General features: G+C 41.0%; 1 protein-coding gene across 4 annotated transcripts in view; it reads right to left on the bottom strand.

Annotated features, from left to right (window-relative positions):
- The window catches only part of LOC134865780 (rho GTPase-activating protein 12-like), a 46,960-nt gene that overhangs the window by 32,362 nt on the left and 638 nt on the right, over window positions 1-13,960 (bottom strand). For all 4 annotated transcript variants that reach the window (XM_063885489.1, XM_063885491.1, XM_063885492.1 and 1 more), the window contains exon 2: window positions 7,861-8,626. In XM_063885489.1, coding sequence (XP_063741559.1) covers window positions 7,861-8,553 — 693 coding nt within the window. In that variant the 5' untranslated portion in view covers window positions 8,554-8,626. The remainder of the gene's footprint in view (window positions 1-7,860; window positions 8,627-13,960) is intronic.

Genomic DNA, 13,960 nt, shown 5'->3' with positions numbered 1-13,960 from the left:
GATATTTATGTGTCCTTCGGTTCATAGAACGCTCAGTATCAACGCTTTTGTTCCAAAGCCAATCTAGCGCTTCTAGCGAGTGATGGAGAAAACAAGCCTCGTATACAATACAACACACAATACTGGGTTTTCGTTTTAAAACGGAGGCTTTTGGAAACGCTGCTGGCCCCGGGGCTGCTGATTAGTGTGGACAGGCAGAAACGCAGACTTTTGGAAACGCTAACGTAGGCACCCATGAGCGCTTTCTGATTGGGTCTTATCGATCACGAGTATCCTTCTCTGATTCGTCATGTGACCCTTCCTTACCCGGAAAAATTCAAATCAGCTGGCTATCGGGTCAGATCAGCCTTGACTACCAGTGGTAAACATGGACAACGAAGTAAAAGCGCTGTTGACCTTGTTGGCTGTGGTAGCAGTTGTTGTGCAGGTAAATTCTGCATTTTATAATGCTGCAACTGCAACCGGCACGCGCATGCCCAGTATGCGTGAATGGTCACGTTTTCGTTTTAAAACTCCGGATTAAAACGAAAACGCAGTAGTGTGGACGAGATATAGACCTATTTCATTTTGATGCACACATGTGTACATTAGCAGGAATGTAGCACCTGGATGTGAAAGCAGTAATAATGAGCCTATGTGTCAATAAAAAAAATGTTGGTTAAAATTTAACAAATAATCGTGATAATTAATCGTGATCTCAACATTGATTAAAATAATCGTGATTATCATTTTGGCCATAATCGTGCAGCCCTAGATGACATATTCTATAAGGTTAGTCAATAAACAAACAACATGACGGTCGCATCACTTTATGTCACCATTGCTAAGCTAAAGGCGGCTAATGTTCGGTGTGATGACGTCCAGAAGTTTCATTTAGTCACTTTCTTTTTTAACTGCTGTTTTTATGACACAGAAGCTTCAAACATTCACCTGTGGGTGTTTACTGACGCATTTACTTCGCACAGATCCTAACTTAGGCAACCAACCACAACTATTACCTTTAAAATCCACTGACTTTTATCAAAGGCCTGATATTTAGAGGCTCCAGCTTCGGATTCTCTTTGACCCACGGGAGCGTATACTATACCCAAATAGCAGGTCGTATTCAGAGTTATAACTTCTCAGCAGTTTGAGTTAGAGACATGCCGGGTTTTCCTCTTAAACTAAAGAAACAGCGCTAAACAACGATATCACCATTGTCATTGTGAGACGTTTACTTGCGTTGGTAAAAGGGATGCGTAAAGTTCGAAAAGAAGGGGATAGGTTCACCTTTTTCCTGGCACATTGCTTATCGTTTGTTTTATCGCTGTATTCTCATCCACCATCTTTGGTGGTGACGTGTAGAGTGTAGGAGTCATGTTTCTGAACCGGAGTGTCTGATTCAGAGGGTTGGATGTAAACCACTACCAACAGCTACATTCTCCACTCCCCAAGACTGCCATGAATACACCATTCTGGTTCAAAGCAGGCCAGGTGCCCCTGTGTGTGAACTGCCATGATATGCATCATGTTTAGACATAACAAAAAAAAACGCTGCACAAAAGAATGGGCCTAACTCATGCACAGAAGAAGTTAGAAGCTTCTAATCACTTCTGGCACAATCCCAACAAATGTGTGCGACCGTCTGTGTTGAATGTTTTATACAATATAATGGTTAGCGGGTCTGTTTTTTTTTGTTTTATGGCCAAATATCCCCTATAATAGTGTATAGAAGTCTTTAATAAGTGACATATAACATTACCTGAGGTTCTTCTGATTTCTGGGATGTGTAAATCTTGATTGTAATGCAGAAAATGATCATTTACAAGGCAAAAATGGAAAGGTCCTAATGTGTGTCTCAGTTTTAAAGGATAGTGAAATAGCTTTTTTGATTGTTTGCATCCAACTTAGGATGCTTACAGAACTCATTTTGCGCTCTGGGAAATGTTTCCCTATATTCTGACATTTCATAGACAGAATACATGTAAAACATTAATAAGGAGAATGACCATGAGCTGCAGCCGTGATGAACAGCATGTTATTGTTCTGGCTGTCAGTCATCGGGTCGGCTCAACTGTGAGAAAAGTGGCTTTGTGACGGAAGGTCAATGGTTGTAATCCACAAACAATCTGTCAGGAAACATGGCAGAGTAAGATAAGAGGGAAAAGAAGGAACATAAACATACTTCTGAGGGTTTATAAAACACCATGCAACATAAAATAATGGCATAACAGAACGAGCAGTGAAGTCTGGGAAAAAGTGAGGACTGCCTTTTTAATTTCCAATGTTACTCCCCTTCTGTAAACAGTTCTCATAATGCCCTAAAGCCAGGAAATCAATAGTAAAGCTGCTCCGGAAAAGAAGAGCGATGGCTACTGTATTTATCAGGGTTGATACAACTTTTAAAAGTAACATTCAAGATCTTTTAAAGGTACTAAGTTAAGCCCTTCTTCCTCTTCCTCTTTAAGGTGATGTTTACGCTGTCTGCTGAGACACTAGAATATATAAATAATATGAGTAGAGCGTTGATTTGCATAAGTGAGTAGGCTTCATTTACAAAGATAACTACATTTTCCCAAGCTTTAAGAGACCTCGCAGGAACCAGGATGGATGGAAGACGGCGGCTTAACTTTTTAAAAATGCAATGAATGATTGCTTTGTTTAAATTCTTAATAAATTGGAGCCAATTGTTTATTGTGCTTCCATCTGGATGTCCTCAGCATGAAAACATTAGGGACTCTCTGAAAGAGACGATGATTTAGCATCTAAATGACCCTGCAGAGCATTCTGCCAACATTTGATATAATAAGCCTTTTTTAATATGGCAGAGAAGCAGAATTAACAGTCGGGCAGATGGTCTGGCTCCCATTAACAGATCCCTCAGTCTGTGTATAAAAGCTAGTGTGTGTGTGTGTGTGTGTGTGTGTGTGTGTGTGTGTGTGTGTGTGTGTGTGTGTGTGTGTGTGTGTGTGTGTGTGTGTGTGTGTGCGTGTGTCTTTGCAAACCCGACAGAAATGAGTGTGCATGAATGTGTGTGAGGAGGATTAATGAATGACTGGGTTAATGAATTACTCATTGTGTGTGCAGCGGACGTCCATGTATGTGCATGGAAGGGTGTGTTCTGCCACTCCATGTTTAAAGAAGGTGCGACAGTGTGAAGACATCCACATGCCAACTCTGCTTTCCTGCCTCACACTAAGTAATCAAAGAAATTAGGAAGCGCTTCCTCCCATCAATCATCCTGCTGAGAGTCATTACAGGTTTTTAGTTGATTACAGCTGTCATCAGAAGCCGTGGGAGTCTGCGGGGTCGAGTGGGAGTTATTGACGGGTTCAATCAGGGGTGGGGGTGTAAAGATAACTCTTAAGTGGCTGGTACTTCTAAAAGTGAGACTCTAAGCAACGACAAAAAGACAGTGCGCCACACTGATTTATGGACTTCTTTGAGATGATACTCATTTTTGATTACAGACTTTTGAGTCCTTTGATACGAGTTTCTAAATTAAAGACTGTCTCAAGACTCGCAGACACACTGGAAACATTCAGAGACAGACGGAAGTTAACTTGCGCCGTTTGTCAGGCTGATAACTATAATAATGAAGGGAGTTATGGGTAAACTAGGCTAATCTTTATAACATGGTAGGGACTGTCAAGGTAGAAAAACATCATCAATTTTAAGCTTAACTTGAAGCGAAAGTATTTTCTAAGTTTTCTTTATCACTTTTTGGTAAATATGTACATTCACATTTCATTTCATGCCTTGTCATTGCTGCTACTTCTGCTTTTATCACTTGTTTTTATTTATTTGTGCAGTGAGAGAAGCCTACCAGATTTGTTATAGCTAAGTATGATGACAATATAAGTATTCTGATTATGATTTATCACATTCCTGTTGATTCATAACGGCAAAGTGGAATTTATTTGGGATGATCACCGGAATCAAGCTCATTTTTTTCCCTTTAATCTTATAAACAAACTGTTATTGTAAGTATTATAGATCTTGTTCATTCATAAGCAATACATGACTTACTGACGGCTGTTGAAGTCAGTTAAATGGGTATTTATCACAAATAAGAGGCTATTATAACAGGCTTTCCATAACTTTATCCAAATCTAAATCCAATATCAGCTGCCTTTCTTAAACATTATATTTGCAAAGCTATAGACTTCTTTATACCTCTATTAAATGTCTCTTTATCAACTACAACGGCTACAACACTGAGATATCTGATAAAAAACCCTGAGTGATGTTTTCCCATGTGACGTTCTGATAAACGGAGCACTCAGTATATTCAGCATTCTCAGTTTTTCTGTGCAGTCGGACTGTTATGATCCTGGAGGAAGAGAAAAGCAGAATGGATGGGGCGGTGCAGTGGAGCAGCAAATTAAAACACACTGAGACCTTGACAGCCTTTATATTTACTGGCTGTAGGGAAACATCTGCTTCAGTGAATATTCTGTCCAATCCACCGTGGCCCGGGGCTTTCAGACGCACCGCATGCATGAACGTATCGATAGATATCTCTGCTTAACTTTCTCAAAATAAGAACCTATGGCTGCTGGGCTCAAGAAAATAAATGCTAATGTTGTGACAGGTCTGCAGTGTTTCCAATCATGCCTTCACCATTACTCAGTTTACAGATGCACTGCAGCACATCTCTAAACTATGCTCTGCTTTGGATGCACAGAGCATTACAAATTAGAGTAGGTGTCGGGGATAATAATAAAGGAATTGTTTGTTTGTGAAAAAAGCTTTTTAAAACTTGCATTCTGATCTGCCAGAAAAAGCCCAAATGCAACTAAACCAATTTCTAGCTTCTGTTTAAACCTGAACTGATCTAAGCTAAGCAACCAGCAAATACTACACTTCCTGTAACTTCTTCACAACAAAGGCCATTAGAAGTCCTGCACACGGTACTGTGCTGTACTGCCCCTGACATTTTGTCTAAGGAGTTGAGCATCATTTAATAAAATGAGTTCTCAAAAGGGGTCTGAAGCTTGTAAAGTGACTTTAAAAGTTGTTGTTTTCTAAAAAAGGTGCTGCTTGCTAATTGTCAACACTGCAAATTTCTCAAACAGTTGAACACAACACAAAAGAGTCTGAGTTATCCAGGAAACCCACAGCTGACTGGAACTACATATAAAATAACAGATTTTGTCCTACATTTTCACTGTTTTAAATTGTAAAACAACACAAAAGTCTATGCTTTCTTAAATGAGTCCCTAAGATACAACCAAAATTAAGTAAGCAGTGTTTGAGCTATTGGAGGATTACCCAATATGAAACATTGGTCAACAAAAAGGACATGTGTCAATCCCAAACTTCATTAAAAAGCAACTCAGCGGTCTAAAGTGCTAACACACAAGCCTGGAGGAGGACAGAGCAGCGGCTATTGGAGAATGACTCCTCACAAAAGTAGTGACAAAGTGGCCCCAAGTGTCAGGGCCAGGCAGTGTGGCAGATAAGAGCCTGGCAACGAACTGTGCGGGACACACTCAGCACTGCCTAACAGCAAGAGCTTATCAGAAGGAGCTGGAAATAAGAAACAAGAATTGGCAGATGGAAACCTGGCAGCTTTCTACTTTGTGCTGCTTTATATCCAGTCATTGCTGCCATCTAGTCAGAGGTACAGGGCTCTTTGTGAACCAGTCAATCCTAATATTAAATGCGGGGTCAATCCCAAGTCAGATATACATTTAAGAGTCTTACACATATTGTCCTTAGTGATTTTAAGGATATAGTAAAAGTCTATTTCGTGTTTCTTGTCTTAAACATTTCTCCTTATTGACGTTCTAAATGGAGCGGCTGTTATGCAAGAAAAACCTCTTCTGACAAAGTATTATCGTATCATCTTTTAAAAGTAATTTTTTCATCACCTTTTAATTATTACACTGCAGGAAAGGAAAGTCCTGAGAGGAGAGAATATGAGAGTAGAGGAGGGATGGGGTTAGCAGATTTTAGGAAGACCTGACTCACATCTGAGCTGTTGTCACCAGCAGCATGCCATCAGGACAGGGGAAAAACAAACAAGCCACCCACTGAAACTGGTTTCACATCATCACCGTCGGCTCTCATGAGCATTGTGGGTATTTCTGTGTCCACCTGATCAAACAACATCGATCACTTTAAGAATAGCATGGTGCTAACAACACATAAATACATTTTCAAGTACTGTTAAAGAATGGACGACAGGGGGGTGAGGGATAACACATGACATCATTTGTTTCCCATAAACACCTCAGACTGTATCATAATCGTTACACCACCGGTACTAAAGACATTAACAACCATACAGAAAACCTGTGTGTGGACAGAACTGAACGTAGGACCTTCATCACCATCAGCAGCCAAACAAATGTGCTGTAATGTTTGCAGATCAAGTGACTCACAGCATGAAAGAAAATCACAGTTTACTTTCAGACTAAGCTAGACTGATTGTCTTGAGTACCAAAACATGCTCGACTACTCTGACCTTTCCCCCTGCCATTTAAATGGCACACGGAGGGCCGAGGGAGGAAGGAACTGCATTGTGGACCGAGCTGCTTTTAGAAAATCTACGCACTTTGAAATTGAATACACTCACTTTTAGATAACCTTTAACAACATACTGAGTCAGCGGTCACGTCATTGTGTTATGCATCGCTTCAAAATCAGCACTTCCAAAAGTAAAGTAGTAAGAGTCTCGGTGTGTACAAAACTTAATGAATTCACTTCCAGGCAACTTTTGAGAGTCATTTATTATTACGTGTGAAACCAAAACATTATGTCAAAGAGATGCAAACCTACATTTTCACTTTGATAGTGCTGTGAGTGACTGAATGCATGTTTCACATTCCTTAATACTTTGACCAAAAGTCCATTTTAGAGGTCATGCAAGAATATGCAAGTTCTTTAAAACATGTTTCATCTTGTGTAATCTGCTCCACTGTATGCTAAAGCTTTACAAAAATATGCCTCTGGCCCTGATTTTCAATTGAACACTGGAGCTGCAAAAAAAGGTTTAAGGGAAGCTTCTGCATTTAAATGTATTCTCTCATATTATGGCTATATTGTAGTTATAGCAATAGGAAAATGATCAAGGAAATGAATGTTAAAAATGCACACTGCCTCTTTAGAGTGGACTACAGCAGGCAGAGTTCACCAAATCTGTTGTAAAATGGACTCACAGACAAACTACAGACAAAACTACTGACATATTATTGTGCAAAAGTTACTATGAACTTACATTTATGTATCCAGTAATACAAATCATTTCACAAAGCACTGGTAGCATAGCAAAGACTGATGGTTTTTGCTACAGTATGGCACTGAAGCAAGAATAAAATGTATACAATATTCTAGTAGGAGTTCCACAAACTGGCAAAGCCCTATACACGTGTGACTTGATGGTAACTAATCCCACAATCCCCCTTCTTTCCGCACAAACAGGTCTACAGCCGGAGGCAGCCCCACACAGACCTGCTTTCTATTTTCTCTCCGGCTTTCGTTCAGCAGCAGACCGAACTAATGATTTCAGGAACAGACTGACCCCCACTGACCAGGCTCACATTAATCAGCTGCCTCCTCTCGCTGAGGCTTTCTGACTGAATGAGCTGCCCCTGTCTGCACCTCACACAGCTGTAGGCCAGCAGTGACAGATCAACATTAAACTGTTCCCCAAAACATTATGATCTAGGTCAGAGGTCATCACCTTAACATGAGAGAAATAAGTCAAACCCACACCCCTGCCATATTCAAATGTACGGATAAATAAAAGACGTCCTGTGGCTGCTCAACCTTAGCTTGCACAGATATGGATTGGTCCCCAGATTTTGAACTGGGTCCTGGAGCCAAAATGAGTGTCACCAACAGCACAAACCATTGCTTTACATTGGACCGTACCTGGAGGTGTTCAGTGGAGCTGCTGCTGAGGTCGTCTCCTGACTCCGAGTCGTTGGTGCGTCTCTCCTCCCCGGCAGAGTCAGTCCTGCTGTCCACGTCCAGCGGGGCTCGCTCCATGTCCGGGGATCGAGCTCGGGTCCGGGGCAGAGTGCTGGACTTTTCTCTTTGAACGGGGAGGTGGGCTCCACCGTGGTGAAGGACGTCTGCCAGAGCTCGGTCGTGGTCGGTTAGAGTGGTGGGGGGGCCGTGATGGTGGTTACTGTTCCTGCGCTGGGTGGGTGGGCTGAAGTTCCCAGAAGAGGCGGTATGTGCGGAGGGGGAGCGCCGGTAGTTGGACTCGTGTCTGTTGAGGCTGTCCGCGGGCCGGTCGTGGAGTCCCAGCTCCAGACTGGTCGGCTTCACCCACAGCACACCCCCACTTTGTGGAGTTGGATTGCCGGAGGCAGCAACAGGTTGTAGATGGGTTTTCGGAGGCGGCATGAGAGCTTTACGCACCTCGCGGACATACTGAGCAGGCACGTAGAAAGGTTTAGACCCTTCCTCCTTCACCTGCCACCAGTCCTCGTTGGTTTTCTTAACCAGCATGTAGCATTCCCCCTGCTGGATGGTGATGAGGCGGTCCTTGGACTTGTATTCATAGTCGTACTCCACCTCGATGTAGACCTCGCCCGGGGCAATAGGTAGCTCTGCCATGACGCCGCCGACTGTCCACCAGGCAGCTCACCGCGAGAGGGAGACTTTTATTAGCATGGCTTCCTGAGCAGAGCTGGAGGGGGAACAAGGACTAAGGTAAGTATCCGACACATATATCACATGAATCAATTTCCATTTGCCATTTTATGTTCCACAATCATGATTAAATCAATAGTGGAAATATGCTTCTTGGGTGTAACAGAGGTGTTAAAGCCCTTCACTTGTATTCCCCATCATTTGCTAAAACTTATGCTGAAACATATTTGGTACTACAGTATGTCCACATTTGTTTTTCTATAAGTGCATTTCCACTGTTAGTGTCTGCTTCAATATCACGCTGAGAAAGGTTAAAGTATCAATTCAAGGGAAACATTGATTAACCCACAGAAAAAGGGGTTAAAAATAATACCTGCAGCCCTTTTCTGTATATTGTCCCCTCTCTCTCTCCCCCTTTTCAGTCTATTTTCAGTTCAACTCCATAATATTAACCAAAATCTTTACAAAATACTGAACAATCTTAGAGTTAATCTCCATAAGTCTTTGAAATATATTAATAAAACCAGAAAATGTGTTTTTGAAAGCCTTCTTCCACCTAATATGAACAAATGAATCAAACTAAAAGTGATTAGTCTGTGTATGTATATCTGTCCTTTACTTTTCTTGACAACCGTTCATCCGATTGACTTCACAGTTGGCTGACATCACAGAGAAGGGCAGTGACGAGTGTGAAAATATTTGGATGAGGGTTGATGACAGGATCACATACTGTTAGACACAAAGCAAGGACAAAGGAAGTCCACTCACATGGTCTTCTTCTACCACTCTAACTCTATTTTCTCTCTGTTCCTCTGTCTGATAACAACAGCCAGTAAAGCATAAACTGAGGCATGTTGCAGCCGAGTCACACAAATAGTTTTCTGCTGAAGTCACACTCTGTCCATTACAACACGAGGCGAGGCTCCAGCACACCTTGGGCAAACTGAGCTCTAAAGTGTATTTTTCTAAAGTTAAGTAATGCTAGTAACTCACCTGGCGGTGGCAACAAGAAGAAGGTAAAGGAGCCTTAGTTTAAAATGCACATCTTATCCGTAGTGGACGGGAAATAATAACTAAAACAGAAGCCAACACGAAAACAGTTACACTAGACAACTTTCACAGACATCAGATTGCTCACAACGTGAATCTTGAAGTTGTTTGTGGTTGAGAGTAGTAGTAGTGAGTATGTCCGGCCTCCAAACTGCATTTTGTCACGATATGAAACGGACAAAGTGACACAGGTGTTTCCGCACATGCACCTTTACTCCCCAGAGTAGATTAATCACTGCGTTTGTTTATTCATGCAAACAACCAACACTCTAGGAACAACTTCAGTTCCTGTTGAAAACGCAGCTAAAAGCAGACACAATCAGAGCCAACCCTCATGAGGATTCCACTCACCACAATTGTCGGATCAACGATTGCAAATGTCTAACTTTTATATTTGCCTATTGCGTCCACATGCTATCCTCCTAACTTCAGTATCATTCAACAGCCTGGAGTAAAAGATGCGGTACTGGGAACTCTTTGGTCTTGTAAAAGTTGGTTGTATGACCCTAAACTGTGGAATTGACTGCCTCTGGATATTAGCATAGCAAGCTCTCGCTGTATTTTTTAAGGAAATTAAAAGATCTCTGTTTTAATTTGGATAAATGGTAAAGCCTTAGTCCTATCAATGGTTTTCAATTCTTAGTCTAAGAAAACAACATTGATTTGTTGTCGTTGTTTTCTTAATGAAGCACTTTGGGCTCCATGTTTGTATAAAGAGTTTCTATTAAAGGAAATAAAGTTGCGTTTTTAAAAACAAGATGAAATTCGTAAGACTTCTGCCCCCAGCTGAGCTCCAACCCAGACAGCGGTGGAGGATGCATTATGTGGCAGGATATTACTATAGCTTATTACAGCTTCAGGAGTTAATGCAGGATATTACAAGGACATTCATAGTTGCAATCAGTCACCAGGAACTCACATCCAGGAAATACTTTGCCTTAAACACAAAAAATAGGATTTTAACGGACAATTGAGGCAAGAAATCTCTTTAGGCTTTTATATTTATGACGCACACACAGAAACAGAGCTAGCATCCCAACCACACGATAACAACAGACTTTCATTGCCAATCCTGATGGAAATTATTGATAGAAAATGAAGATACCATTCTATTTTTATCCAGTGCTTACGCTACGTAGCGCCTCTCTTTACCAGTTGTGCGATAGTTTATTTAAAGGTATGTGATCAGGTGTGATTAAGCCAACAGCGCCTGGATTACTGCGATACATTGACCGCGGGGATAATATCATCTGGGATTACCTCGCTGGCTTACACACACACCAATCCATTGGCTAAACAGAGTATCTATTAGCCAAATGAAACAAAACACAGCCTCTGATGCCACGTCACAGGTCGCAGTCACAACACACAACGGGCTACTGAAGTATTACACTCGTTGATACGTGAATGTGCAACATTGGGAAGTCAACATTGGGAAATGTGCTTTGTAATTAATCATTCTTTTTACTAAACATTTTGCAAACAATATGGAAAAATGTATCAATTAAAAAGGATTAGTATTTTGGTTTATCCATAAATGAGCAGCCAAACAACAGGGTTTTCACTGAACCCTACCTCGCAGTAGATAAAGTGCATGTGAGATCGTATCTGTGCACATTCCTGCACTTAATGCTCGGTTTCACAATGTGTCACAGTGTTGCATTTCATATAAAAACTCTGTGGTTTGTCCAGAGTCCGTTTGTTCAATTCTTCACAGCAAATATGACCTTCTTTAGCGAGAAATTCAGGAGATATTGCTTCTCTCTTAATTGTCTGGGACTCAAATCACTGCGGCAGATAGACAAAACTTAATTTCCTGCCGTCCTTAGCGACATTCCCCTGGTTGTTTTCTTTTCACTACATCACTCCTCGTCAATATCCTGCCAGAGTTCTTATGTTAATCACAAACCCGTCTGACAGCTGTTGATTCAAATAGTGACGGAGACTGAAAAACCAAACATCATCTCCCATAATGTCGCTCATCTAAAACAGGTTTTATTGCTGCTGTGTTAGCACATCTTTCCCTCGTAACAGCTCACATTCTACATTTCCGTTCCTTATGGTATCATGATTTATACTGTATACTTCACATCAAAATTAAATAATGCATATTTCAGTGAAAACACACTTTTTTTTACAGCTGAAATAAACATTTGATTTAAGTTTGTGTCAATTGACAGAGAAGTAGGGCAACTATTTTGCTAACATGTTCATTGTTGAGTAAGTATTCGTGTATGGATTTTTAGGTACAGTTTGTTGTGGTTGAATGCAAATATAGGCTAACCTGTTTTTCTAGCTTTTGCTAGTCATCCAACCATTTGAAGATGGAAGGTTGGGGAGGCAAGACCACAACCAACATATTGGTTAGGCCTTTCGGTTATTCTAGAGGGTTAGGTGCCTGAAGGCTGTTGTCTCTTTCACTCCTCCCTGTCCAGACTAAGCTCCAGCATCAGTGGACAAATCTTCTTAGAGTCCAATCAGCAAGATCAGAGGAAGCACTTTAATTTCATGTGATGGTAATAAGATTAACAGTGAGTGCACCGTGGAGTGGAACCCAGGAAATAAAACCATGCAGAGCTACAGGACACGATGGCAAGGCCTCAGCTGAAGAGATGGGAAGGTAGATGAATGCATGTGGGTCCATTTGAAGTGTTATGTGGTGAAAAAATGTGCCGTTGTCAGCACATGTAGGAAACACACCCTCCAATTTTCTCCCGCCCTCAGCAACAACAAAAAAAGGCAGCACCTTGGAAAGACTTTTTCAACACTAAATTCCTGAAATCTTTCCAGAAAACCCCGGAGAAGTGAGTCTTTCTTCATGGGTTCTCACATGACACATGTTAGCCGGGTCCAGCGCCCGGCTGCCAGTGATTACTCTGAGTGAGTCATTTTCATCAGAGAGCACATTTCTCTCCCGTTATAGAGTTATTTAAAGAGAAGCGAAATTAGGTTATCAGGCTCACTAAGCTCAATTTGAACGCTCATGAGTTGTCTCTACAGAACAGCTAATCAATGTCGATGTTTTACAGTGAAAGATAGGATTACATAAGTTTATTGATACATACAGTGTTTTCATCTAAACTCATTTCTACTAAATAAATAATCCCTCTAAGACTTTTATAAATGAGATTTGTGTAAACCTGACATGTTACTGATGGATGTGCTGCATTTAAGTCTTGCATCTTGGCCCACTTTTCAATGCTTTGAGCAAAAGTCCCAATCTATGCACACAATTTAAAATGAACAAATGAACAACATAAGAATGGCTCATAAGAGGGAGAATCTGCCTTTTTTGATAGTATGGGTGGTCTTAATCTTCAAAAATGGGAATCTGAAGTCACAATTGCTTACATCAGAAACTAGCAGAGCCTGTTAGGACAGCACTGTGAGCTTCGCACGTAATCACACCAAATATAGGTCCATGTTCCCCTAAACAGCCTAGATTCAGCACAGGCTGTCCCAGTTAGGCACCTCTCACCACAACTCTCCTCAAAACTCAACTCCCCCGGGTCTCTTGCAACTGTCAGTGACCACAATCTGTCATACTCTACCACCCACAGCCTGCTGCGGCCAACCTCAACTGGGAGAGAGGAGAGAAATGGGAACATAAATAAAACACAAAAGGTGTGTTTAGAGCCAACTAGATTTCCCAATGAAGGAATTAGAGCTGGCAGTGGGAATCAACACTTGACACAAATCCAATTTAACATGGCATTACATTCCTTCGATACAGTACACCCTGCTACTCACACTTCCTGGGAAATAAATCAAAAGGTTGCATTTGATTTATGGTGTTCGTACTATTTGAGATTAAAAGTTGCAATAAAAACTTGATTTAGCTTTGGATGACCCTACTTCTAGTCTTTCACAAAAGAGGCATTAATGCCTATGAAAAGCATATGAGAAAATCACGAAATGCTTTAATAGATCAACTAAAAGTCCAAAAGCAAGAGTCTCAATTCAATTCAATGTATAGGATTAGGATTAGGGGTTAGACTAACCCAACAACAAAGCAGTCCATCATTACAAAGGTACACTGTTATCCTGAAGAACATTGATGTGCCAGAGTTACTAAAGAGACAATAATAATTATAGTAAGAACAATAACATCGGGAGGATTGTTACCAAATTACTTAAATGATCATATTCCTAACTGACTAGCAATGTTAGGAATAGGGCAAGTAAGGATTCACTATTGCAAAGAAATGCATGCGGAACACATCAGTGCACATATCAATCACTATAGCAACAAGAGCAAGTACTTAAGTAAGTACACAACTGTGGTACTTTAAGTACAATTAGTTGCCAATACTTTTTTAAT

This window comes from Eleginops maclovinus, chromosome 6 (assembly GCF_036324505.1).
Source record: "Eleginops maclovinus isolate JMC-PN-2008 ecotype Puerto Natales chromosome 6, JC_Emac_rtc_rv5, whole genome shotgun sequence".
NCBI classification, from domain to species: Eukaryota; Metazoa; Chordata; class Actinopteri; order Perciformes; family Eleginopidae; genus Eleginops; species Eleginops maclovinus.
Note: the sequence above shows the minus strand (reverse complement) of the source record. Positions and strands in the feature narration are given on the sequence as shown.